Genomic DNA, 23,998 nt, shown 5'->3' with positions numbered 1-23,998 from the left:
TTTAAAGACCTGCAAGGGGGTTCTCGTTCGTTCGCTTCAACGTGTGCTGCGTTCACTGTCAATTAAAGAGCATTCGCTATCCAGGTTTCATATTAATGCGTGGGTAGACGCGAAGTGGAATATGTTTATTTTTATTAGGGGTTTTAAATAAAACGTGAGTGCAAGAATGGTTGGTTTGGAAATAAATGTTTGTGTGCTATTTGTGTTAGGGGGAGAAACGATCAATCAAATGACCCACCGTACGATGGGGACGTAAACTCACCGCGGTGGCTCGCGTTTGCTGCCCCTGTTGGACGCTTTGTTTTCGGGTTTAGCTTTGTGTGTCTGTGTGTATGTAGCGTTCGTCAAAAGATCGCGTGACAGATGGGGCTTTTGTGTGAAATACGACTCGCTACCAACATGACCTCCAGCGTCACGCGTCGAGCGTTGCGTGCACTGGGAGTTGTCTGCTGAAAATGCATTGTTGTGTTGGGGGGTGGAAGAGCCGCCCGGGCTGCCGCCGCTGCTGCTCTCTGCAGCTCTTCACTCCGGCTCGATCGCTCGATTATGAATTACCCTTTAAAACCTCAAACTAGCGTGGAGGGGATCGTCGGAACGGAACGAAGCACCAAGCCTGCATTAGCATATGAATCCAAACGCCGAATTGGATGAGAACTCGGCGTACAGAAGAGAGCCACTTAGCAGGCCGTGTCGCCATTGCTGGCTGCTGGCGAGCTAACAGTTTGACAAGCAAAGGTATGTGTCCTTCATTTTAATCCAAAATGCATCTCACAGTAGCATTACTTTGCAAACTTGTGCAAACATTGCAATCTAAAAGGCTTTTATTTAACCTGACTCCATTTTTAGTAGGCTTGTTAGCTCTTCGTGCTAATGCCTGCTAGCTTGTCAATGTTATTGTTAGCCGCTCGGCTACTTTGGAATCTAAAATTATTTTACTTTACTATCCAGGTTTGTTGTGCAAGTGCAAACTTGCGCAGTGATCATCAATGTCCGCTTCCCCCTGCAGTGCGATCGTTTTACGCACTTACTCAACTTTAACTTAGAAAACTTTTTGTGTTGCAATAAAAGACACTCTGCTCTACTGCAATGTTTCCGAGACACATTTTGTCACACTATTTTGTTGCATGAATGGGAGCAGCTTCCTGGGAGTCACAGATTTCACCCAAAATCCGTTTTTTTGTTTTCCAATAAGATATTTCTTCTGTAAAGTGGCAACACTATTTGCTATTATTGAATGTTTGTTAATGCTCATGTGGCTGAATGTGTTTTTCTCTGCAGAAACACGGAGCAGCGAGATGAAGAAGAAAGCCCGGAACCACCGAGTCTCGGCTCCGCCGAGGCCTTCGTCGCCTATCAAGCCCTCGCCCAACAAACAGATCCTGACGTACGCCCAGGCGCAGCGAATGGTGGAGTTCGAACTGGACGGCCGCATCCATCGGCTCAGCGTCTTCGACCGCCTCGACGTGGTTTCGGACGGCGACCCCGTGTTGCGGGAGATGCTGGAGTGCGCCAACAACAAGGAGAACGCCGATAAGCCGCAGCAGCAGGTTCTGCTGAGGTCGGTCCGATTAAAAAACAATCAGGAGAAGAGAAAGGCTGCTCTCGGCATCGCTGCTCATAAAGGAGGCGGCGGCGGTGGCGGCGGCGGCCATCCCGTCGCTGCGAATCCCGGTCCAAAACTTCCCGAGGCAAAATTCCGAACCGTGGAGTACAACCTGCCCGCAGTTCCTAAACGCCCGTCTTCTTACTACAAATACGAAGAGAAGACCGAGGAGGAGCTGGACGAGGAAACGGAGTACGACATGGACGAGGAAGATTACGCCTGGCTGGATTTGGTCAACGAAAAGCGGCGAAGCGAAGGCGCCAGCCAGGTGTCTTTTAACGTCTTTGAGTTCCTGGTGGACCGCTTTGAGAAGGAGTTGTACCTGGAGGGCTTGGATAAAGGTAGCGAGAAGCAAGCGTCGGTGGACGAGGACACGGTCTGCTGCATCTGCATGGACGGCGAGGCTCACAACAGCAACGCCATCCTCTTCTGTGATGCCTGCAACGTGGCCGTGCACCAGGAGTGCTACGGCGTCCCCTACGTCCCCGAGGGTCAGTGGCTTTGCCGCCATTGCCTGCAGTCGCCGGCGCAACCCGCCCGCTGCGTCCTCTGCCCCAGCGAGGGCGGCGCGGTGAAAAAAACAGACGACGGGCGCTGGGGTCACGTGGTGTGCGCTTTGTGGGTCCCCGAGGTGGGCTTCTCCAACACCACCTTCATCGAGCCCATCGACGGCGTGCGCCACATCCCGCCGGCCCGCTGGAAGCTCACCTGCTACCTGTGCAAAGAAAAGGGCGTGGGGGCGTGCATCCAGTGCCACAAAGCCAACTGCTACACCGCCTTCCACGTCAGCTGCGCCCAAAAGGCCGGCCTCTTCATGAAGATTGAGCCCGTCAAAGACCTGACCGAGTCGGGCGAGCCCACCGTCTCGCTCAAGAAGACCGCCTACTGCGGAGCGCACACGCCCAACGGCTGCGTGAGGAGGAAGCTCACCATATACGACCGGGCCAAAGCCAAGAATGGGTTCGGCGCCAAATCGGATAGAAGCAGAGGAGCCGGGCAGTGCAAAGGCAAGCATAAGAGGAAGAGCAAGAAACCGGAAGCTGATGTTGAAAGTGAGGCGCTGTCTCCTCCTGCTCTGCCTACATTTCCTTCTCACAGGTTAATTTTTTTCTTTTTTACTCCAAACATGTTTTTGTGCAAATGTTGAGAAATCGATGATTAGTTAGCTGCATTGTGTCCAACAAATTTCATGTATAGTAAGCAAAAAAAGCATGCAATACCACTAATGTCCACAAGACGGCAGTAAAGTACATCAACAAACAAATCAAACTTCACTTTATTGTTTCACTAACTTTTATTTATTTCTTTTCATGTCCATGGCCAGGTTACAAACCATTCTGAACCAAGTCTCAGTCCAGAAAAAGAAAGCCTTCGTGGAGCTGGTTCTAAATTACTGGACCCTCAAACGTCAATCCAGGAACGGGCTTCCGTTGATCCGACGTCTGCAGACGAGCTCGCAGTCTCAGAAGAACGCACAGCCGGTTTGTTCATCAGTCAGAAGGTTTTTTTGGTCAAGCCTTGTCAAATATCGGCCTTTTCTTCTTCCTGCAGAAGCAGACCGAGGAAGATACGCGGGCGCTGAAGGAGCAGCTGAAGGAGTGGCACCGGCTCCGGCACGACCTTGAGAGGGCCCGGTTGTTGCTGGAGCTCATCCGCAAGAGGGAGAAACTCAAGAGGGAGGAGGTAATCAAGAAAAAGAAAAAAAAATTCCTCCTGGGTGGAAAATCACAATGTTTCTCGGTTCTTTGTCAAAAGTTAAAGTTGCAAGAGAGCCTACTGGAGATGCAGCTCACGCCATTCAGCATCCTGCTCAGAGCCGTCTTGGACCAGCTGGTGTCCAAAGACCAGGCCAGGATCTTCACCCAGCCGGTGGACGTGGACGAGGTGCCCGACTACCTGGACCACATCAAGCGCCCGATGGACTTCTCCACCATGCGCCAGCGCATCGACGCCCAGAAGTACTGCGACTTCCAGCGCTTCCAGGAGGACTTTGACCTCATTGTGGATAACTGCATGAAGTACAACTCCAAGGAGACCTACTTCTACCGGGCCGCAGTTCGACTCCGGGATCAGGGCGGGGCGGTGATTCGGAAAGCGAGGCGGGACGCCGAGAAGATCGGCTTTGACGCGGTGAGCGGGATGCATCTAGACGAGGCCCCTCAATTGAAGACGTCGGCTTTTTCGTGGGAGGACGGTAAAGCCCGAAGAACCGGTCCAAGTCTATTTGATACACGTCATGGTAACACTGAATTTTTTTTTTTTCCTCAGTGGATCGCTTATTAGTGTCGGCCAATCGCAGCCATTTGCCGCTGGACAAGCAGCTGCAGCAACTTCTGGAGAAGTTAGACCTGACCTGCGCCATGAAGTCCAGCCCGTCGCGCAGCAAACGCATCAAGCTGCTCAAAAAGACCATCAACGACGTGCGGAGCGACATGAGCCTGGCACGGGTCCAGTCCTCCACTCACCACCACCGGAACCGCAACCGCAGTAGCAGCTCGGCCTCTGTGGCGCCTTCGGCATCGGCGGGAGGTGTCGTGCAACCCAAAGAGGAGAAATGGAAGTTAAACGGACATTTCCCGGACGACGAGGGTATGCAGCGTATTTATTTATTTATTTATTTATTTATTTATGGTAGTAATAATAATAAAAAATAAAATAATAAAAATAATTTTGGACCATTAAAGGGAGCAAGCAGTCACTATTTTGTTTCCCTCTTGCAGACAAGTCTCTCCCGCCTAAACTCGAGCCCTCCGACGCCATCCCGCCTCTCATCCACTCGGACGCCAACCCCGAACCCCCGACCCTCAAACCCATCGACGCCGCCCCGGATCGCGAGGGCAAAACCCCCGGCGAGGGTGCGACGTACGACAGCGAGCCGCCAAACCCGCCGCCGTCCCCGCCGCTCCTCAACGGCCACTCCCGCCGCACCCTCCCGGATCCTCTATTCGACGGCGACGTTAGCGTGGTGGCCACTTCCACTTTGGCCGAGCCGGCGGACGCCGTCGCTCGGCGGAGCGCCGTGCTCTTTCGTAATTCCAAAGCCGCCGGTCCGCACGAGGACGGCGGAGGGCGAGACGACGAGGACGAAGACAGCGACGAGGAGCTGGACGGCGGCGACGCGCAGCTGGCGTCCAAATCATTCCTGTCGGTGGTGATTCCCAGGCTGGAGACGTTACTCCACAGCAAAAAGAGGAAGCACCTCGACGGACAGGACGAGCACAAAGAGGATGGCGAGTCTCCTGGTAAAAGACTCGACATGGGTAAGATCAAAACGACTCGACCGCACGTCCTGCGACGGCTTTGGCAACTCGCGTCCCATTTTGCGTCCTCTCAGGACTGTCGCGAGGTTTCCTGGAGGCCGAGGATGAGCTCGGCCAGCCCAGCAGACCCGCCGAGCCCCGACGGCGCTGCGCCTCCGAGTCGTCCATTTCCTCATGTAGCAGTCTACCCGGAGGTCCCGGGTAAAACTCGCTCGCCGTGTCAGCAATCTTACAAAAAACCCTCTAAATGTTTTTTTTTTTTTTTTTTGTCTCCAGCACCATTCTCAGTCTTCCAAAATGCGGGAAAGGCAAACCGGCCTTGTTGCGGAGAAACACCGTGGACGATAAGAATGAATTAATTGCCTGCATCGAAAATGGCAATTTTGCCAAAGCCGCACGAATTGCCGCAGGTAAGTTTCCCGACTACTGCGTGTTGATATACAAAAAAAAAAATTCTTATCGCCGATAATCGTTTTTACGGAAGGCCATCCTGATATTTTGCTATTTGTGGCAGATAGATATAAATTAAAAATATATAGTAAATATAACAAAATTCAAAATAAATCTAATGTGAAAAAAAATACAAGCATGTTGACAGGCTTTTTATGAATAAATAAATAAATGAAAGTTCGAGTAGGACGACACAAGGTTGCAAATTGTCAATAGCTTCCAGAGCCAACTTGTTGTGGCACTTGGCAGTGACCGGTGTCTGTCTGTCGCCGTGGCAACATCCGCCCCCCCCCATTGGAAAAACTCACATTTGGCTCATTAAGTGAACAGAAAACATGGCTGATGAAGTGCAATAACTGTAATGTGAATTTCCCGCCCCCGATCGTCTCTGTGCTCCTGCTGTGCTTCTGCCGTGTGTGTGTGTGTGTTCTATTTTTTTTTTAAAACCCACCTGTATCCTGTTTGGTGTTGTGTTCCCGCTTCCGTAGAGGTTGGCAACAGCAATATTTGGATGCCCGCTAGTGCTGCAACAGTTGCACTGGAACCCCTAAAGCTAGTTTGGGCCAAATGTAGTGGCTACCCCTCCTATCCTGCCTTGGTGAGTGTTTCGGACCAAATAACACACATCATAACTTGAATATATATATATATTTTTTACTCTGGAAAGAAAATTTGACAAACTATCTGTAGCACAACATTTTTCTAAAAGATGTGCCTTGGCGCCACAAAGGTAGGGCAATTCTAATTGGAATGAATCGAGCTGAGTTGCACCTAACCACTTGGCCCTCTAGGGGGCGCAATTTAACAGCTGGTCATCAACTCGACCTATGCATGCCAGACTGCAAGCAAGACTATTAAGTGCATGTGCACGTTGACGCCAAACGAAATAAATTTTGTATTTTTCCGTGTAGATCATCGACCCCCACATGCCGCGCGTGGGCTGCCAACACAACGGCGTGTCCATCCCCATGCCCCCCATGGACGTGCTCCGCATCGGAGAACAAATGCAGTACAAATCGGACGAGAAACTCTACCTCGTGCTCTTCTTCGACACCAAGCGCAGTTGGTGAGCGACCGTTCGCGGGTTTCCATCTTCCCAAATGTCACTTGAGAATGAATTCGAAAAAAAATGTCTCTCTTCCAAAGGCAGTGGCTTCCTAGATCCAAGATGGTTCCCCTGGGCGCGGACAAGACCATCGACAAGATCAAAATGATGGAAGGCCGCACGTCCGGCGTCCGTAAAGCCGTGCAGGTGGCCTTCAGCCGCGCCATGAATCACCTGAGCATCGTGCGGGACGAACCGGTCAGCGACCTCAGCGACGTGGACTGACGGGCTAAGCGGGGAACCTCCTCACGTACCTCTGTCTTCTCTCGGAGACGCTCATGTTTACCGATCGGCCCGCTAAAACTCGCTCCTCCGACATGCTGCTGGAATGAATGACCACCTAACCCCCCCCTATCTCCACCTTGAGAGCGTCGCCACTATCCTCACCAACCCCGTGACGTTTTCCTTCTTCACATTTCAAGATTTCCGAATGGCGGCAACTATCCTGGTGGAAATAACGACATGGTGTATATTTCCATACGCCCGCCTTTGTATGTAAACTGTAAATATGTATAGTTAACTCGACACTAACTTATTTAGCAGCTTTGACCCACTTTGCTTTGTATGGAGACTTTGAGCAAGAAAAAAAAGGGGGAAGAGGAAGAAAAAAAAAGAGCAAATTGTTCAAACGGGTGAGGGGCGAATTATGTGTATGAAAGTATTCCTTTTTCCCCCCATTTTAAATTATTGAACTTTATTATCAAGCCTCTATTTGGTATTAATCCTTTTGTATGGAATAATTTTAGTCTATTTTTGTTCCTATATAGTATATTTATATGGTTTGGATACAACAATGTGTCTGATATTGTGAACAAATGAACCAAAAACTTTGCTACCCAGATTTTGTTTGTAGGTGGGATGTGTGAGCAAAAAAATGTACTATTTTTTTTTTTTGATGCGTTTGAAAATTCTGCTATAGTTGTAGGATACCTGCCTGCACTAACTTACTGTAAATCATTTTCATGACTTTATATTTGAGGAATTAATGTTGAAATTGTCCAAGTGGCACATTTTGAGTGAGAGGGAGTCTTGCCTTTTTTTTTTTTTTTCACAAATATGATTTTCTAACTTTTTTTTTATAGATGTCAGAATACAGATTTTTTTTCTGGGTAGCATCGGTTATGCTAATTTCATTTTGTATTTAACCTTAGTTTGTTTCTATCAAGTCAAATCAACACAAAGCAAAAAAATAAAAAATATCCAAATATGAACACAGCGTCATGAATTTTGTTTAAATATGCATTTGAATTGAAATTGGTTAACTTCTAATGCGCTCAAGTGTTTCATGCACCACAGAGCTTGAAAAGAAGTACATGAAATTTGATGGAAGGTTATTTTATTAATCATGAGGACTTCTGAGGCTCTGTAGGGGGCCTTTCATATCCTCAAGTAGAGAAATATTAGAAATGCAAACGTTCTCTTCACATTCGTATCACTCAAAACACATCTTTTACCAAGTCTTTATAATTGATCTCATTTTAATTTCATATTTTAGTTAGGTCGGCTGTTTCTTCTTTTCTTTTAATCCTCCAAAACGACTTGAAAAGTGCCTGAAATAAAATGCATTTCATGTGTTCAATAAACACAGTTTTTTTAAATCGTTGAATTCATTTTGTGAGCCTTTTATCTGCTGTATTTTTTCAAATATTGTTACAAAACGTCCTGGTTAGTAGTAAGCGACCCCAGTAGGGAGTGCTGTAGTTCCAAGGCGGGCCATAGGGTGGCGCTGTGGCCCCGTTGAAGGACCTTTCCGTCAGCGTTTGTTTCCTTTGCACGCACCTGAATTAGCCTTTCAATTAGCTCATATCCCGTCATGCCGGTAAGATAAACTTGCTAAGTTGATGTAAATAAAACTTATTTAAATTCATATTTACACTGTACTCGTTAGTGGAAACATACGCGCGTATGCTAAAAAACTGTTTTTCGAACGTTGGTGCTTTTTCACTTCTCAAATTTGGCATTTGTTTCCTTTGTACACACCTGAATTAGCCTTTCAATTAGCTCATATCCCGTCATGCCGGTAAGATAAACTTGCTAAATTCATGTAAATAAAACGTATTTAAATTCATATTGTTAGTGGAAACATACGCGCGTATGCTAAAACTATTTCTCGAACGCTTTTCCTTTTCTTAAATTTGGCGTTTGTTTAAACACTCAAATCACATTTTCTAAACTTTTTTTTTTTTTTTTTTACATTCAAGTCACGTCCAAGATGCAAATGCGAGTTAAAAGTTGATGAAACACGCATTTTATTTCCAATTCAAGCCAACCCGGCGTTTGTTATTTTGAGCCAGAGGCACTTGGAGAGGGGAAAGTAGCATCATGGGGATTAAACGAGCGAGTAATGGCCCTTCAGTTATAAGGGAGCCACCTTGAAGACGTTTGAAAGACATCTCCCATCTTTATAAACAGCTTCCCCTAATCAAGCCACGTCCACATACACACTCACAGCAACGTCTCTCCTTTCGGTCTGTTTTCACCTGAGACTAATTGTGCTGGCAGGTAAACACCACAGTCAAGTGGATAGGAAACAGAGTTGAGCGTGAATATCAATCTCTCTCTTTCAGGGTCATCGGGTGACTTTGGCTGGAGACGAGGTTGGCCTCATTAGGTTGGACGTCCAGGTCCCCAAAACATCTAGAAAGTCTGCAGAGCTCACCTCAAAACAAACAAAAGTGGGCTAAAAGTACGTAAACACGATGCATTTCCTTCCTTCCTTCCTAACCTTCCATCCTTCTCCCCATTTCTTCTTCCAATTTTTTCTTCCATCATCCCTCACTTCTTTTTTCCTTTCTCAAAAAAGTCAAGTGAACTAACCTATGGATCTGTGTGTGTATGTGACAGGACAGTCCTTGTGTCCGTCCGCCTGCCGTCCTGGTCCCAAGTGTCACCTGTGTGTGTGAGTCCAAGAGAAAAAAAAGCTCCCACACAGGTATGTTCCTCATCTTAAAATCCACATGGGCACCAAAATATTATTTTCATTTATTGTATTTGTTTGACTTTCTCTGTGTTGATTTTTATTTTATTTTTTTATTTTTATTTCTTGGTGTTTATCTTGTGTGTGTATTTTAACATATATTATTTATTTTGTTGACAGGCTAACAAGAATCAAATAATAATCAGATGATTTTATGTTCACAGAGATAAAGAGTGGTTTGGATGGACACGATTGGGAAGGTAAGGATCACATTATTCCCGATTTTGATTGTTATTATGGTCTGACCGATATGAAGATTTATAAGAAAAAAATCTAAAAGAGGCCAATTAATTAAAAAGATATAAAATAAGATTTTTTTTTCCACCTGCTAATCACTAAGAGTACATTTTAGGGAGGGGAAAGTCGTGTAATGGCCGCCATTTTGTTCCCACCCTAAACGAAACTGTTTAAAGAGAGCGCTGATTTATTTATTCATTAAAAGTAAACCCTTTTAATATACTTCCTGCCAGTTCTCGGCCTTGCCTGTTTGTTCACGCAAAAACGTCTTGACTTTTTAATTCAAAGTGGAAGCTAAAGTCTCTAACCTTGCAAAAAAAAAAAAAAAAAGTACTGCCGAGGCGCGTTTATGCCTGAAAGTTGGCGGCGTGTGGGGTGACTCGTGAAGTAAACGCACTCTGAAACTTGGCCTGCTCCTTCTGCATTAAACATCACGCAAAACCATCCACTTTCCATTTTGGAACATGCACAAAAAATATTATCCTCCGCCGCTCGCTCCCAGCGCCTTTCCTCGATTTTTTTTTTTGTCTCTCTTTCTCTCTCTCTCTCTCACTGCGAGTCCCTGATAGGTCCAATCTCCAGTGGCTATGTTCAAAACACTGGGCTAGAATAGCACAAGCCCTGGGTAGATAAATATTTATGGGGTGCGCATACGTCTTACCACAGAGGAGAAGTAGAAATAGTGCGTTTCCAAGGTGAGCAAAACAAACAACTTCAAAAGAATCGAAATGCAATTTATGTAAATTTAACCCCCCCCCCCTCCCGCCTCGCAGTCGCACGCCTTCTGCGGAGATTGCGTCGACCTGATTATTGTGTCTTTTACACCAAACGGAAAAAGCTAAAAAGGTGCACGCGTAAGGAGATTCCGGATGCCAATCAAGTCGGTGAATTTTTCATTGATCAGCGCCGATTGATCAGAAGCTGGCCTGCTAATGGGGGAGATGAAAGCAGTTGATGAAATCTCAGAGGGGGTGGGGGGGGGAGTACAGCCGATGGCCCCCTGGGGTGTCATTTATTTACTGCTAATCTGTAACCGACTTGGTCTAGGCCGATTAGCGGCTCATTTTGGCTAGCAAACAATCGGAGCGCTTATTTTGTTTGCACAAATACGCGCTTATGGTTTGGGGGTTGAAGTTTTGCCGCTGATGGTTGCGTAAGCGCTGCACCTTGGGTAATAAGTAGGGGAGGGGGGGGGGTGAGGACATGTGGCCTTTTTGATGTGAAAATAATTAGTAGAGGTAATTGGCGGTCAGGAAAGTAAACAAAGCTAACGAGTTTTTGAGCTTGGTAGTGGGGGGCCCGATTTGCGGATTTTGTTCCAAAAGAAAATCTACATTTAAGTCGTAGCACTTGTTTGTGGCACTAAGCCGAGTTCGAACACGCCTAAACACGGCCGCATCCCGACTCTCGCGGAAAAAAAAGAGACTCCCCGCCAGCCATCCTCCGCTCTCATCACCATTCTGCCGCATCCCAAGGACACTGTTGTGATTGACGGGGCTTAATGTGTATCTTGCCAGAATTGGATTTGATCCTGGGGGCTCTGCCACAGGCCCCTATGTTAGATTTACGCCCCCCCCTCTCGCTCCCCACTCCTCCCGTCGCCCCCGCCGGCGGCTCCTATCTTTTCCCCTCCCTTTCTCTGTCGAACAAATAGAAACAGAATTACCTCTTCTCTGGAGCCGCTCCGGCGCGAGCCCGGCTCGCAGCATTGTAGCGAGATCATGCGCGGATCTGTGTCGCTGAATGATTGTGCTTGGCCCCCGCCTGTGTTTTTCCAGGGGAAGTGTAGGAGAGGATTTGCGCAAAGAAGCCGGCTCGCCTTGACGTGAAGCGACTTGAAGCGCGTGTTCGCTTTTTTCAGAGAACGTACAGGCGGGTCTCGCGGCGTGTCTCTCTCAGCTCAGGGCGTCGGGCCCGTTTCGCCGCAGCACAACGGCCAAATGCTGCTTCACCGTGTTTGCTTCTCCAACCTCTATCTTGTTTTTTAGTCAACCAAAATTTAAGACCCATGCTCGTATGTCTCACGTACGCACGGTAAAGACGTCGTTTCCCATCGCCGGGCCGCCATCAATTCCTAAAACGCCCGCCTTTAACGACCTCATATGATATCGGACTCGTCCGTTACAGATCGGCGACGGTAACATCCTTTAAAACAAGCCGAGAGCCCGCCGCCGCCGTCCCGGCTTATTCATCTGGTGGAGGGGCTGACATTAGCGCCGCGTCCCGCCTTATCTCTCCCTCGCGGCGAGGGAAGCAAATGCAAGATAGATTCCTATTCCGCCCGAGAGGGGAAACAATGGCTTTCTATCTTGTTTGTGTCCGTGAGTGCGAGGACGCCGCATACACACACACACGTAACGGAACAGGCGAGGAATACCTTGAGCTATGTACCATATCCTCACCCAGCACTTTATTAGCTACGCCAGTTGATGCGATCCCATACGAGAGATATTTCCACCCCTTCCTTCACCAAGTCGGAGTTTGCAACTTTCCAAAGTCTCTCGCCGCCGGCAGCCTCGCACCGACAAAGCACCCTGAACTTGACCCAAAACATAACTCAGCCCCTTGTCAGATTCAGGGCCACGTTGCGCACCTGCAAGCTTCAACTTGGCGCCGGACTAAAATTAGACGCTTCCAGCATCCTCTCGTGTCTTCCCGGAGCGAGCAAAGCGGAGATATCAAGGCTGACCTCCAAGCGTGGGAATAATTACCCGCGGTTCCCCGCCATCCCGTGTCCCGCTTAACTCCGGCAAAGAGAGCGGCCAAATGAGACACGCCAGCTTTTTAATGGACTTTATTTACTTTGCCGTGTTTACCCATTAACGTCGCCCCCAATTTCATCTGCATAGTGTGTGTGTGTGTGTGTGTGCAGGCCTGCCTCAGGGCTTCTCTGAACAACTTAAAAGTCCTCGGAAACCGCATCGGTCAGGAAATCCACATTTTAGTACAAGTATCAGTCGCGGAGTTTTTAACTTAATGTCAAAAGGTGCGATAAAAGCGTGACTTGTCGGTGTCTCGCCACCGTTTCGTTAAAATTGGCTCGGATCTCGCCGCGACACGAAAAGGACCGAGCGACTCGGCGCTAATGAGACGGTCAGACGGAAATTTCCGTTTGATTTCACGTGTTGAAATGTTTCCGCTCGCAGCGGTCGTATGATCGGACGAAGCGCTCTTTAAAGGCTACCAATTTGTCGTCTTTCTATATCCGCTTAACATTCTCCGATTTAGGATCTGTTGGCACGAAGAATCGGGGTTCTCCGAAATGAGCATTGCTCCATTTTATTCCCCCCCCCCCCATCCCTGATTCCCCTTTTATTGCTTTTCATATCATCGTCCGCCTGCTCAAATACAAACACACCTGCCCAGCAAACAAAAGTCGATTTTATTTACAGAGCACCTTTTATATAGATAATAATATGTAATTTAAATTAAAAGCATTTAAAAACTTCAACGAGTCACCCAATGAGAAAAGAAACGGTTGAATAATTTTTTTTTTAAACTTTTCAGTACGGGGGGGAAAAAAATAGTTTGAACTTTTGCCGCATCTTTTCATTTGCAAAACCAAACGGCACAGCTGCTGCGTGGTAACAAACGTACCCGACGTCACGATCGACTTGTGAAAGCTCTCCCCCTGCCAGCCACGGTTTTATTATTCGCTTTGTAATTTCAAATAAAAAAAAAATATATTGCCTTTGACACCTCAAAGCTGTGACAACAGAATTTTTTTTCCTCCTTTTGCACTGAGCATTTCTCACAAACAACATCAATGAGGTGTCGTTAGCGCATCATCACTTGTGATAAATTGACAAGAAGTGATCACCCCCCCCCCCCCCCCCATTCGTTTAATGAAGTTAAGAATTACCTTTTTGTGTACAATCCTGCTACATTATCTCCAAGTCCTTGAGCACAGTCATCCGTACCCGCGCTCGCTTGATGTATCACCCGGCGCGGCCGCAAAGTAATGACCGGCGCCCGCGAAAGCGCTTACAAACATTTCTGCCAAAACCGCGCCCGATGATTTTTATCTCACAAAAGTGAAATCAATTAAAGTCTGATGTATGTATCACCCTTGTTGCTCTCCGGGCACGAGACGCCAACGTTATTCGGAATGAGAGAGGAAAGGTCCGTTGAAGGTCAGTGCAGAAAAAGCTTTGCCGCTTGTTTGGCTGGAAAATGAGTTAAATCAACAAGGTGAATTTGATGGGAATTGGATCAAACCCTCAAGGGCGGACCCGGTATGAATTCCATATTCGTTTCATTGACGCGTAATTCACGACTACTTTGGATCAGCACCACCTGTGCAGGAAGAAAAGGAAAATGGTATTTTCCCCGTTTTTTTGTTTTTGTTTTTTTCACCAGGAGCTTTTTGTCGTGACAGCAGTACGCCGCTAAGAGATGGGAAGAGACAGGCGAGGGGCGGAGCAGCGGGGAAGAATAAAGTGAAAACAGTTAGGCGCTCAAGACGCCACCTGTGATCCGACGTGAAAGTAAAACCTCTCGTTCCCAATCGGCTCCTCATCCCCGTTTGGAAGCTCCCGGGAGGACGGCCGATTGGCGAGGCGAGGCTATTTCCCGCCCGGGCCCAAAGTGATAGAAAACACGTCATTTGCTTTGATTCGGCCCCTCGGCAATCTTTCGCCGTTATTTAACTTCTCGCCGGCGTCTGACAGCAAAACAACAAATCTCCGGTTACCATGGATCTCCTCTATTTATAGTCGGCCGCCTTTCGATATCTTTTTCATTTATCACCTTCGCTTGGTAGAAAAAAAAATTGATTTGAAATTCTTTTCTAGCAGATCAGATTTTTTAGATTTTTTTGAGTTTGACCTATAAAAGCTTATGAGGTTTCAGAAAAAAAAAATCCAACTGTTGCTAAACCTCAACTCATTCACTCCCATTGATGGCTATAGACGTCAAAGATCCATTTTGTGACTATACCATAAATACTATATGACTTTATGGCATACTATAATATTATGTTGTTACTGATTTGACAGAACAATGGGCTTCTTTCTATTCCCGCTGCTTACATATCTAGGTTGGTATGATCCAAGGAAACGTCTAGGAATAGCAAGTGGGGGGAAAAAAAAAACTCCACAACAGTCCCAAAATAGGGAGCTTCATTATGCCATTCGTCCCTCTCCTGCTGATAATCAATTCATTGTGAATCGCACTTTTCTGCCTAAAAAAAAAACAACAACAACAAAAAAGGCCCTCGCGCTATGCTTTGCGCCGACAAGGTGTCATCCCGATAACGCAGTTTGTCTTTGTATTCTTGTTTTTTTTTTTTTTTTCCAAGCGACTTCAACTCACGCGCTTTATTGTCAGAAAGTAATTTGGTATCCTCACGGAAAAGCAACAACGAGCGAGAGCGAGGTTTGATGCCTGCTCCCACGCAAGAAATACGTGCATCCCTGTCACGCGTCTGCAGCCGCCGCAAACGCTTTCATCGTTTCCCTCGCCGTCGGATAAAACAGTCCATCTTGTGATTTGCGATTGTTTGCTTTATTTGCATTACCTCGCCACTAATCGGAGTCAATAGTTATATCAAAGACGAAACGATCGCGCTCGGTATCGCTGTCCCATTTCACCTTTCGTTTTGATAGAAGAGGAGGAAAGTGGGCGGAGCCATACACGGGCGCTATCGTATAGCCACAGCTCTAATTACTTCCACACTCCTCCCGCGTGTCTTTGATGGATTCTCAAGAGCCTAAAGTGCTGGATCAGCACTTTCCATCCCTCCTACCTTCCCCACACGCCTCCTTTTGTCAGGACAGGGCTTGTGTTATTAACCTTCCGTCTGCTCATGCAAATACAACGCCGTAGTCCTTCCAACCTCGCTCGTCGTCCAACAGTTGAGCTCTTATTTCTCCTCCGCGTTATCCCGCAGCGTTTGTCAGAGGTCGAAAGCGAGAAGAAATTCAAACAGGGCGGGCGGCGGAACGCAGACGGATCGACCGGACGCCGCGCTTCAATTACCGTCGGATTTCACTTGAGGATACGGGAGAAAATAGAAAAGGCCCAAACAGAAGGGCGTGTTTGGAAAGAACAAAATGGAGACAGAGCCGGCTCGATGATGGAGTGCCAGTTGAGTGTTGACGGCGTCTGTCTGAGCGCAGCAAAAAGGGGTCATGGGTAGTTTTTGATGAATGGAGGCTAAAGTCTCGGCCCACACGCCGCTCGTTAGGGAAGACGTCACAAGTTGAAAACAATAATAATAATGATAATAATAATAATATATTGTACTCATTAGCCTCCCTTCTTTGCTCTCGTTGGACCGCCCTCCCCCCCCCCCCCCTCCTCCCGTTTCGCAATGACCAATGATGACATCTCACGGCGCCTCTCATAAAACCCATTTTCATACCCGGCCGTATAAAAATGCCAGCTGCACTTTCAAGTGTTACCGTGTCGCTTGTTACGGCCGACACAATGAGATACACAGTCGTTAAAGGTCTGCGATTCGGCAGTTAAGGGCCTTGCCGAGAGACTAAATGGGCCTGATGATCCTCCGACCAAATGTCATTCCCATCTATCTGGCCACACGTGGCGCAATTAATAGATCTGCCCACTTAAATATTTCACACGCTCTGGATTTTGGCGCCATTACGCGCCCAATTTGGGAAATTTTGGTTCGGAAAAGAGAATAAAAAAAAAGCTTTTTGAAGGACACACAAAAGCTATGTTTGATGAACTAGTCAAGGCAGGCGTTACGAACTACTGTTCTCCTAAAACAATGTTGCCATGGCGTCGGCCTTCACTTTTTCTGCCAGTAATTTGCAGAAGAGCGCCTTAGCTTCCGATTAGCAGTCAGTAACACGGTGGACGTTAAATCAAATGTCAGAAGCGCTGGCCGGGTGGACCTTTCAAATAAGAGAACACACGTGGAGGCAAGCCGCCGCCGCCGACGACACACACATATAGTCGTAGTCACTGCGGATTTCGAGCGGCCCCGGGGGGGGGTGGGTGGGAAGGCGCTAAAATACATCCAACTGAGCGTTCCTTTTTTTGTCCCCCTCGCCGTGAAAGGTAGAGCCCTTCCACTCTGCCATCTAATCTTGTCGAGTTCTCATCACAGGCTTTTCATTTAAACACCCCCGAGGTGCTGTCAGCACTTCTCCCGATGGGCAATTTGATGAGTTGTCATAGGAACACTGTTGAGTGCTATGTTTGTGTGTGTGTGTGAGAGAGAATTTAGTTCGATTTTTTTTTAAAATCCTTTACGGAATAAACGAGCCACTTTATGGTTAAATACAACCCCCTCATCTTAAGAGCCGCCAATATCCCGTCTGTTAGTTTTAAGGCCTCGGTTTTGGGATCCAGCGCCAGTCGGATACCTTATATTTATTTTTTAATTTGCATTCTTGATATATTTCAACGTGCTCGTTTTTCCGTAGTTTATTATTTGCTCGGAAGAACACGCTTGTAAGTCACCTTCCCATCCTCGGCTTCCCGTCGTTGTCCATTCGCTCCACGTAGTGTTTGGATCAGGTGGTGCGTTTATTTCCACCAGGAATGCCGAATTCTTATCAAACACATGCTCTGCCGCTATTCGTCATTACCGAGGAAGAAAATAAAAAAAAAGTTGCTTGGCCCCGGCCTATTATTTCCAATTTCTCCAGGAGAAAGTTAATCTAATGAGCATTATCGGCAGCTAATGGGAATTATAATTAGTCAGATGCGGCAGATTATCTGCACGTAATTAGCTGTGTCTGTCAGCTCCAATTAGCATGACAGAAATTAGGAGACTTTGGAGTTGGTTGCGCCGCTGATGACGATGATGAGAGAGGCGAGAAGGGCGAGGGGGATGGAGAGATGGAGGCGGGGAGACACTTTACTCTTTTAAATTAGCCCAAAAAATGATGGATTTTCCACACACATCCATTTCGTAGCATTACAGCAATAACCGTAGCTGTAACCGGGGATGAATACTGGGATCGTTAACTCTCCTTACAACAACCCTCAAATGTGTGCTGATTGATTTTGGTGCTGTAAAGCGCTTAAAAGCTGCCATAGCCATTTAATGAACAGTGTCAAATTGGTCTTTGGGGTGAAATCTACCGTAGTCCGCTGACCAGGCCCACAGTGACCCATCTGGAGTAGCGGGGAAGATTCCTGCTGGGCCCCTATCGAGTCCATAGCATCCTTCGATTCCCTAACTCTGCCAAAAGTAAATTTGAAACAAAAGCCGCCCTTCGAAAAGTCAACATACCGACATAGTCACGGTTTTGTCAAATGGATTCAGGGTACACTCAAAAGCACACAAATAGCCCGCTGCTAAACAAACCACTCCCTGAGGTTTTTAATCAACCTCGTATCGCCGTGCCAACCCCTCCCGGGGAGCTGTGTCAATGAGCACCGCCGCACGACACGGCCCGATGCACAGGCAGCTAAATAGCTTCTGATGGAGAGACTCCCCACCCCCCTCCCCCCCTTCGTTACATTTGCATGGATTATCTTTGTCTATTTGACCAGGCTGCATGTGTCAGCAAAGCACGCACGGTAAACAGTTGCAGTCGATCGGCCGGGGAAGCCGCACACATGATGCTAATACGCCCTGCAGTACTTGAGAACCAACCCCCCCCCCCCTTCCCATCCCACCCGCCGAAAGCATCAAACCGGCTAGCTCGAGTCTAAACCCAGAGGTGGCGATATATATTCCCGTCGGTGACAGTCAATTTAGGACGATCTTAAGCCTCGCTTTCCTGGAGATTATCGATCGGGCTTTGCTCATATTTACCTGACAGACACTCAACGCCGTAATGTGTCCAGGAGACATATATCAAAAGTGTTTCATACCCCCAAAGGACCGTTAGCGGGAAGATTAGATTTAATACCAGACATGCAAATGTATCCCGTCTCGGCCATCAATTTATGCCGTCCGTTTAACGTTGGGAAACGTTGCCAACAATGTAAAGTAGTTCCGAGCTGTGACCGGCCTGCTTATGTTCTTCTTATATCTAAAAAGTCCTTTTTTGCGTGGACATACCCCATTTGTTGTAAAAAAAAAAAAAGCCCTAAAATGTCAAAACACCGTCTCCAATCATTTCAGGGTAGACAAGTTTGAAGCGAGGGGTTGAAAACATTTGTTAAACAACGGTGAGACGGCAATTCCGATCTCTATCCCGCGCGATACCGGCGTAAAACGCTCCGTCACGCTTGACAGCCTTCTTCCCTCCCGAACGCATGCTTACATTTAAGCGAGTCGAGCCAAGTGCCGCGCTTGCCCATTGCATTTCATCTAGTTGTCTTCTCAAATCAGTCAATTTAAAATCGTAAGCCGTCATCAGGCCTTAAAAAAAAAAAAACTGGACAGTAATTCCTTTCTGATGGCAATCAGGTTCTCAGCAGTTTCATTCCCTTCCATGTACGGTAATTTAGGAATACTGACATACCGACCTTAAACCAAATCGTGTGATTCCTGAAATACACAGAATTACGTAACGGTCCGATATTTGCCGGTTGTTGTCAAACAGGCGCAATCTGTTCCCTAAGTTCCCTGGTAGCTCTGCGGTGAGTAGATGCACGCCCGGCGTATTACAACACGTTTTTTTTCGGCATCCCACCTCAAGGCGACTTCGCATCCCCGTAGACTCACGCTATGTCAGTACGCTCGCCGTCGTCCCCCCCCCCTCGTCTGCCCGTGTTGACGTCTCGCCGCTCTGACAGGCACGCCGGAACTGACAGGGTGATTTGTACTGCGGTGCAAACAAGCCCGGCTACATCAATTCCCGCTAGATGGAGGAACTCGTAAAAATGCCTCGCAATTCCACTGTGCCTTTTACATATTGTTTTGGCTTGGAAGGTTGAACCGCATAGCAAGCTCGCAGGTTCAACAACTTATCTTCGGAAAGCACTTGCTCTCTCGTGAGACGTCGTTTTTTTCCCCTGGTACGGGGTCAGGTTGACCGGCAGAACTCAAATCGGACCGGAGTGCCAAAACAGAAAATTTTGGAAGCCGATTACATATTCTTATTTTGGCGGGAACTCTAAAAAAAAAAAGTTCTGCCTTAGTACTTTTGACACTTGACTTTTAACACCCGAGAAGACATTTTTTTTGGCATTGGAGAACGCACCTTGAAAGCCACGCTAGAATTCATTAGTGCGGATTTAATTAAATATCCCGCCTACAAATCTGTAATCAACAGCCAAATCCTCATTCCTTGGCCTCATCACAATTAGCCGTTAGTGGAGAATGCTTCCAATAATCCCTTCCTGTTTGCATTGCGCCGCTACATTTTTACGAGGGTTAACTTTTAATTAGCGCGCGGCGGTTTTGATGCATATCCTCCGCGTACTGATGTTTGTCCAGCTGGCGGAGCGGCGGGGCTGGCGATCGATGATCGCCCGCCTGCGAGGGTGGGCGCGGTCGGAGTTGCCCCGCCCCGGCAGAGCGTGTGTCTTCTGGGCAGAACGTGTGGATTAAGGGAGGCCTGAACTTGAAACGAGAAAGGACAGAACAGTCAATAACACACTGATTAATGATAATGGCATGCAAGCCAGGGGGCTAATCTGTCCAAGATCTTTTTTTTTTTTTCTTCTAAATCTAAGAAGCGTGGGCTAATAACATCGAGGACAGGAAGGGAAGCCGAGGAAGCCCGCGAATGTTTGTTAATCCCTTCACCTTTCATAAATGCGATGCGGGCCGGTAATGCGCCGGCTTTGGCACGACTTGGACTTTGACACTGCGGTGCAATCCGGATTTGGACTGGGTCCAGTCGTATTGTCTTTCTTGACGATTGGAGCTTTTCAAGATGGTTCTCTACCATAATCATGCCAAGCTTACTTACCGAATTCCTTCTGCCAAGTTGAAGAGGTGCTGATCTATAAATTTGCCACAAGCGTGGGTTAATTTATGCCCCCTCGCGACTGTGTCCAAAATCATAACAGAACGACGGATTGGATAATGCCTTGAGTGTTTATCTCAGAACCTTGTCATCAGTCTTTAGGATTTACTCTCTTCTGGCCTTGATGGGTGAGGCCCACTCAACTTAGTGCTCTTGATCTACATAGGCATCGTTAAGAAAGTCAGATCAGCTTTCAATGAGCCGTAATAAATTCGGCCTTTGTTTTTGTTACTTTCATTTCTGAAATGGAGACTGTTGATTTATTACAGAAAGCCTTTTCCTGCTTTGGGGTCCGAACTGTCGCATATTATGACAAATGGATTGAATAATTATTATTTAGGTGAGTGGAAGAAATGATATTCACCTTTGATTTTCCCCGTGGAGCAATTAGAAAATAGGCCATCTCAAAATAAGTCGGCAATCAAGGACTCAAGGACTTTTCTTGGGTTATCTTTTATGTTGTCCTGCCATCCTTCATCATGAACAAGAATCAGCTTTCTCGGCCCTGAACTTCCTGCTTGATTGGCCCAATAGTTGATTCGCTTCACTCACACACAAAAGGCATCAAGCCGACCGATCTGTGCATAGGAGCCAAAACCGGGCTGATCGATGAGGCCTTGGACTGAGTGGTGGGTGGGGAGGTGGGGAGGGGGGCAGTCACGGTGGTAGCAGTCTGGACAGGTAGGCTGACGGACGTACAATCAGTGGGCCGATCGATGGCAACTTTTGCTGAGCTCAGATAAGAACCTGCTCGGGATGCTCAATCGCCGTAGCTGACGCTAGCTTTGGCTCGCCGCGCCAATCGTCCTTTTGCTCCTCACGTCTTCAAATCATGTCTTTGGCAAAACAGAGTATGCAGCGCGGCGTGATAAATGCTTTCCTTATATGTGTATTAGTGTATATCAGCGGAACCATCGATCGAGCTTCATGCTGTTTTGTTTGTCTGACCATCACGCACGCTAATGGCGCCGACGATCGATTCAGCGTACGGAAAACAATGGAGCCAACTGCATGTTTGCTGTTGTCTTTCAATTTACCACTTTCAAATGCATGTCGAACTGTGCAGAGAAGATTTCCAGTCGGGCCGAAGAATAAATCAGACTTAAAACCCCTCTGGTGCCCTCATTACGGCAGGCTATTGAACCTCAATAGACACCCGGAATGTGTCACGGGAGTCGTTGCCTTCAGGCTCACCATAAAGCTTCGAGTAAAGCAATAAAGCTAAAGTTCGGCTTTGCTTAAGGTAAAAGTTAAGTACTTTAGAATCCGCTTATTTCTCGTCTTTGGCATTTAGGCGATAGGACCTCGTTGCCATCAGATCCGATCCACTCACAATTTAACTGCGTTAGCTTGAAACGTTGCAGCGACACGCATATTGCTAGGCAACAGAACAATCCAGAACGTATGATCATATTGTCTTTCTTTCGTTTTAGGATTGTGCAGTTAAAAGACAGCAAGCGGATCCGTCGAGCTCCGGCTCGAGGCATCGGTGCGCGTTTGATCGACCGAGCGGAACCCACCAACATGGCTTGCAGATGTGCTAATAGCAGAGCGACGGGGAAAGCCATCAGACTGACGGCAAAGAACAAAAGTAATTAAAGTGGAAAAGGAGCCCGGAGCCAAAGCGCCACGGCGGCTCCACCTTCCAAAGTAAGTGCAGTTTCATATCCAACAGTTACCGCAAAATACATTTCATAAGCTGCGAGCTAGCAGTCAGTGTTAAGTTAGTTCAATTAGAAAGAACAGAAAACAGCCGTAGGACACTACAAAGAGTGCTCTTACTTCAAATAATGTCCGCCGGATTGCTAAATTGACTCTCTGAAGAAAATAGAAGTGGACATCACAGGCCCGCCAAATTACTGCAATTTGTGAAAGCGACGCGCCGCTTGCAATCTGAAAATACCTCGACTGTATTTCACGAATGCGGGGAGCAGAAAAAAAAAAGCTCTCAGCGTCCTTCGTGTAGACTTCTAGCCGGAACTGCCACATACGTTTTTGTATGTAAATCTACCGAGTGGGCATTGGGTTGACTATCTGACCTTATAAAAGTTTTTAGTTGTAGCCGTTCAGTTACGATCAGAAGGAAACAAACACTTGGGAATAGACGAGCAGCCTGACGACAAAAAAAAAATACCCGTCTCGGCATACTCAGGGGATCACTGCATGTCACCAGAAGACGATGAAGTGCCAGACATGAGTGACAGTGATAGCCACTATGGGTCGAGGATGCACTTCCCCCCCCCCCCCCCCCCCCCAATTCCCAAGGCCTGGCTTTTCTATCCCCGTGACAAGATGAGATGTTGTGTAAGGCGCGCTGAGACCGTCATTGTTTTCCGCGAATGAACTTGCCTTGTCTCTTAGATTCAGATTGCCGGAGTGTTTTTTCCACTCCGAAAAAATTAGTTCTTGCAAGCAAGTAATCATACAATAAACAGCCCTTATAAATATAGTGTAGACCCACAAAAAAGGTTACGCGGTTAGTTGTATAAAAATGACGGAATATGTCGCGTTAAGCATTAAAAATATGCAGAGGGACCCGGAACCTCGGTTTCACACCTGGTCAAGAGCTACGTAAAGGTCCGTCGTAAATCACCGGATCCGGTCCCCCAATTCTGCCATCGCCACGGGGGTTCAAAGACTCAGGGGATAAAGAAAAATAAAATGAAGCCAGCGCTAGATCATAAATCCAGTCTACGCTGAGCTGACAATGCAAAAGGGAACCGGCGCTTTTCCCCTCCCGTGTAATTTCGAACCGATTGGTTTGTTAGGAATCGTCCGAATTTCTCGGCCTGAACCCAAACTCCCCCTTAAATAGCGAACTTTTTTTCAATTACTTGAGAATGTTTGCGATATTTCCCATCAAGTCCATTAAGCTCCGTCTTAGCTTTATATAATGGCGGCTTTATCAAGCAGCCAGCCTCCCTCCCTCCTCTTCCCTTTCGTTGACTATCTCCGCCATTTATTTCGCCGGGCGGACAAGCCAATCTTGTTTTGTGCAGCTGTTGCCATCCACCGAAGCTGGCCTGGCTTACTTGTATCTCCAACTTCATCAAGCTCCTGATGAAACCCATACTGGCCCTTCTCCAGATAAGCTAAGGCGGGCAACGAGATATATCCATCATTCCTCTACTTAACACACAAATGTGCTTACCTGTGTGTGTGTGTGTCGGGTCTTGATATACGGCGGGGTAACGCCACCGTTTTCCTTTTAGAGAATTTGCACATGAAAAGCAAGGACGGAGAAAAATGTCACTTCTTAATCAAGATGGAGCTTTCTGTTGAATCTCCTTCTCAAATGTCGAACGAAAACAAAAGCATCACTATATCGACTCTTCTGAGAATTGAACGGGGAGTTCTCGGATTTTTTTCTATTTGGATACAATTTCACATCGAGCACATTGAAATGACAGTCGGCCCTATTAGTCATCCTTGCGGCCTCGCAAAATGAAATCTCATTAATCCGGTAACCTGCCACACACACACGTGGAGGTACTTCAGCTAGGTACTTTATCATCTCGCAAT

General features: G+C 47.2%; 1 protein-coding gene and 1 long non-coding RNA gene across 10 annotated transcripts in view; both read left to right on the top strand.

Annotated features, from left to right (window-relative positions):
- Window positions 1-132: 132 nt before the first annotated feature.
- brd1a (bromodomain containing 1a) lies at window positions 133-7,629 on the top strand. The gene is made up of 12 exons (XM_049761320.2): window positions 133-735; window positions 1,279-2,701; window positions 2,928-3,084; window positions 3,155-3,286; window positions 3,359-3,797; window positions 3,872-4,192; window positions 4,324-4,863; window positions 4,938-5,064; window positions 5,140-5,273; window positions 5,802-5,911; window positions 6,225-6,379; window positions 6,460-7,629. The coding sequence occupies exons 1-12, from the start codon at window positions 648-650 to the stop codon at window positions 6,641-6,643; spliced, it is 3,810 nt and encodes a 1,269-aa protein (XP_049617277.1). The 5' UTR covers window positions 133-647; the 3' UTR covers window positions 6,644-7,629.
- Window positions 7,630-8,156: 527 nt separating this feature from the next.
- Window positions 8,157-23,998, top strand: part of LOC125992383 (uncharacterized) — a 155,856-nt gene continuing 140,014 nt past the window's right edge. For 3 of the 9 annotated variants that reach the window (XR_011086221.1, XR_011086217.1, XR_007489595.2), the window contains exons 1-5: window positions 8,298-8,438; window positions 8,986-9,104; window positions 9,263-9,350; window positions 9,560-9,595; window positions 21,910-22,126. This is a non-coding gene — a long non-coding RNA (uncharacterized lncRNA). Of the gene's footprint in view, window positions 8,238-8,292; window positions 8,439-8,985; window positions 9,105-9,262; window positions 9,351-9,559; window positions 9,596-21,909; window positions 22,127-23,998 lie in introns of those variants that run through there. The other 6 variants (XR_011086216.1, XR_011086218.1, XR_011086219.1 and 3 more) reach the window with 6 other exon arrangements.

Source organism: Syngnathus scovelli, chromosome 22 (assembly GCF_024217435.2).
Source record: "Syngnathus scovelli strain Florida chromosome 22, RoL_Ssco_1.2, whole genome shotgun sequence".
Lineage (NCBI taxonomy): Eukaryota > Metazoa > Chordata > Actinopteri > Syngnathiformes > Syngnathidae > Syngnathus > Syngnathus scovelli.
Note: the sequence above shows the minus strand (reverse complement) of the source record. Positions and strands in the feature narration are given on the sequence as shown.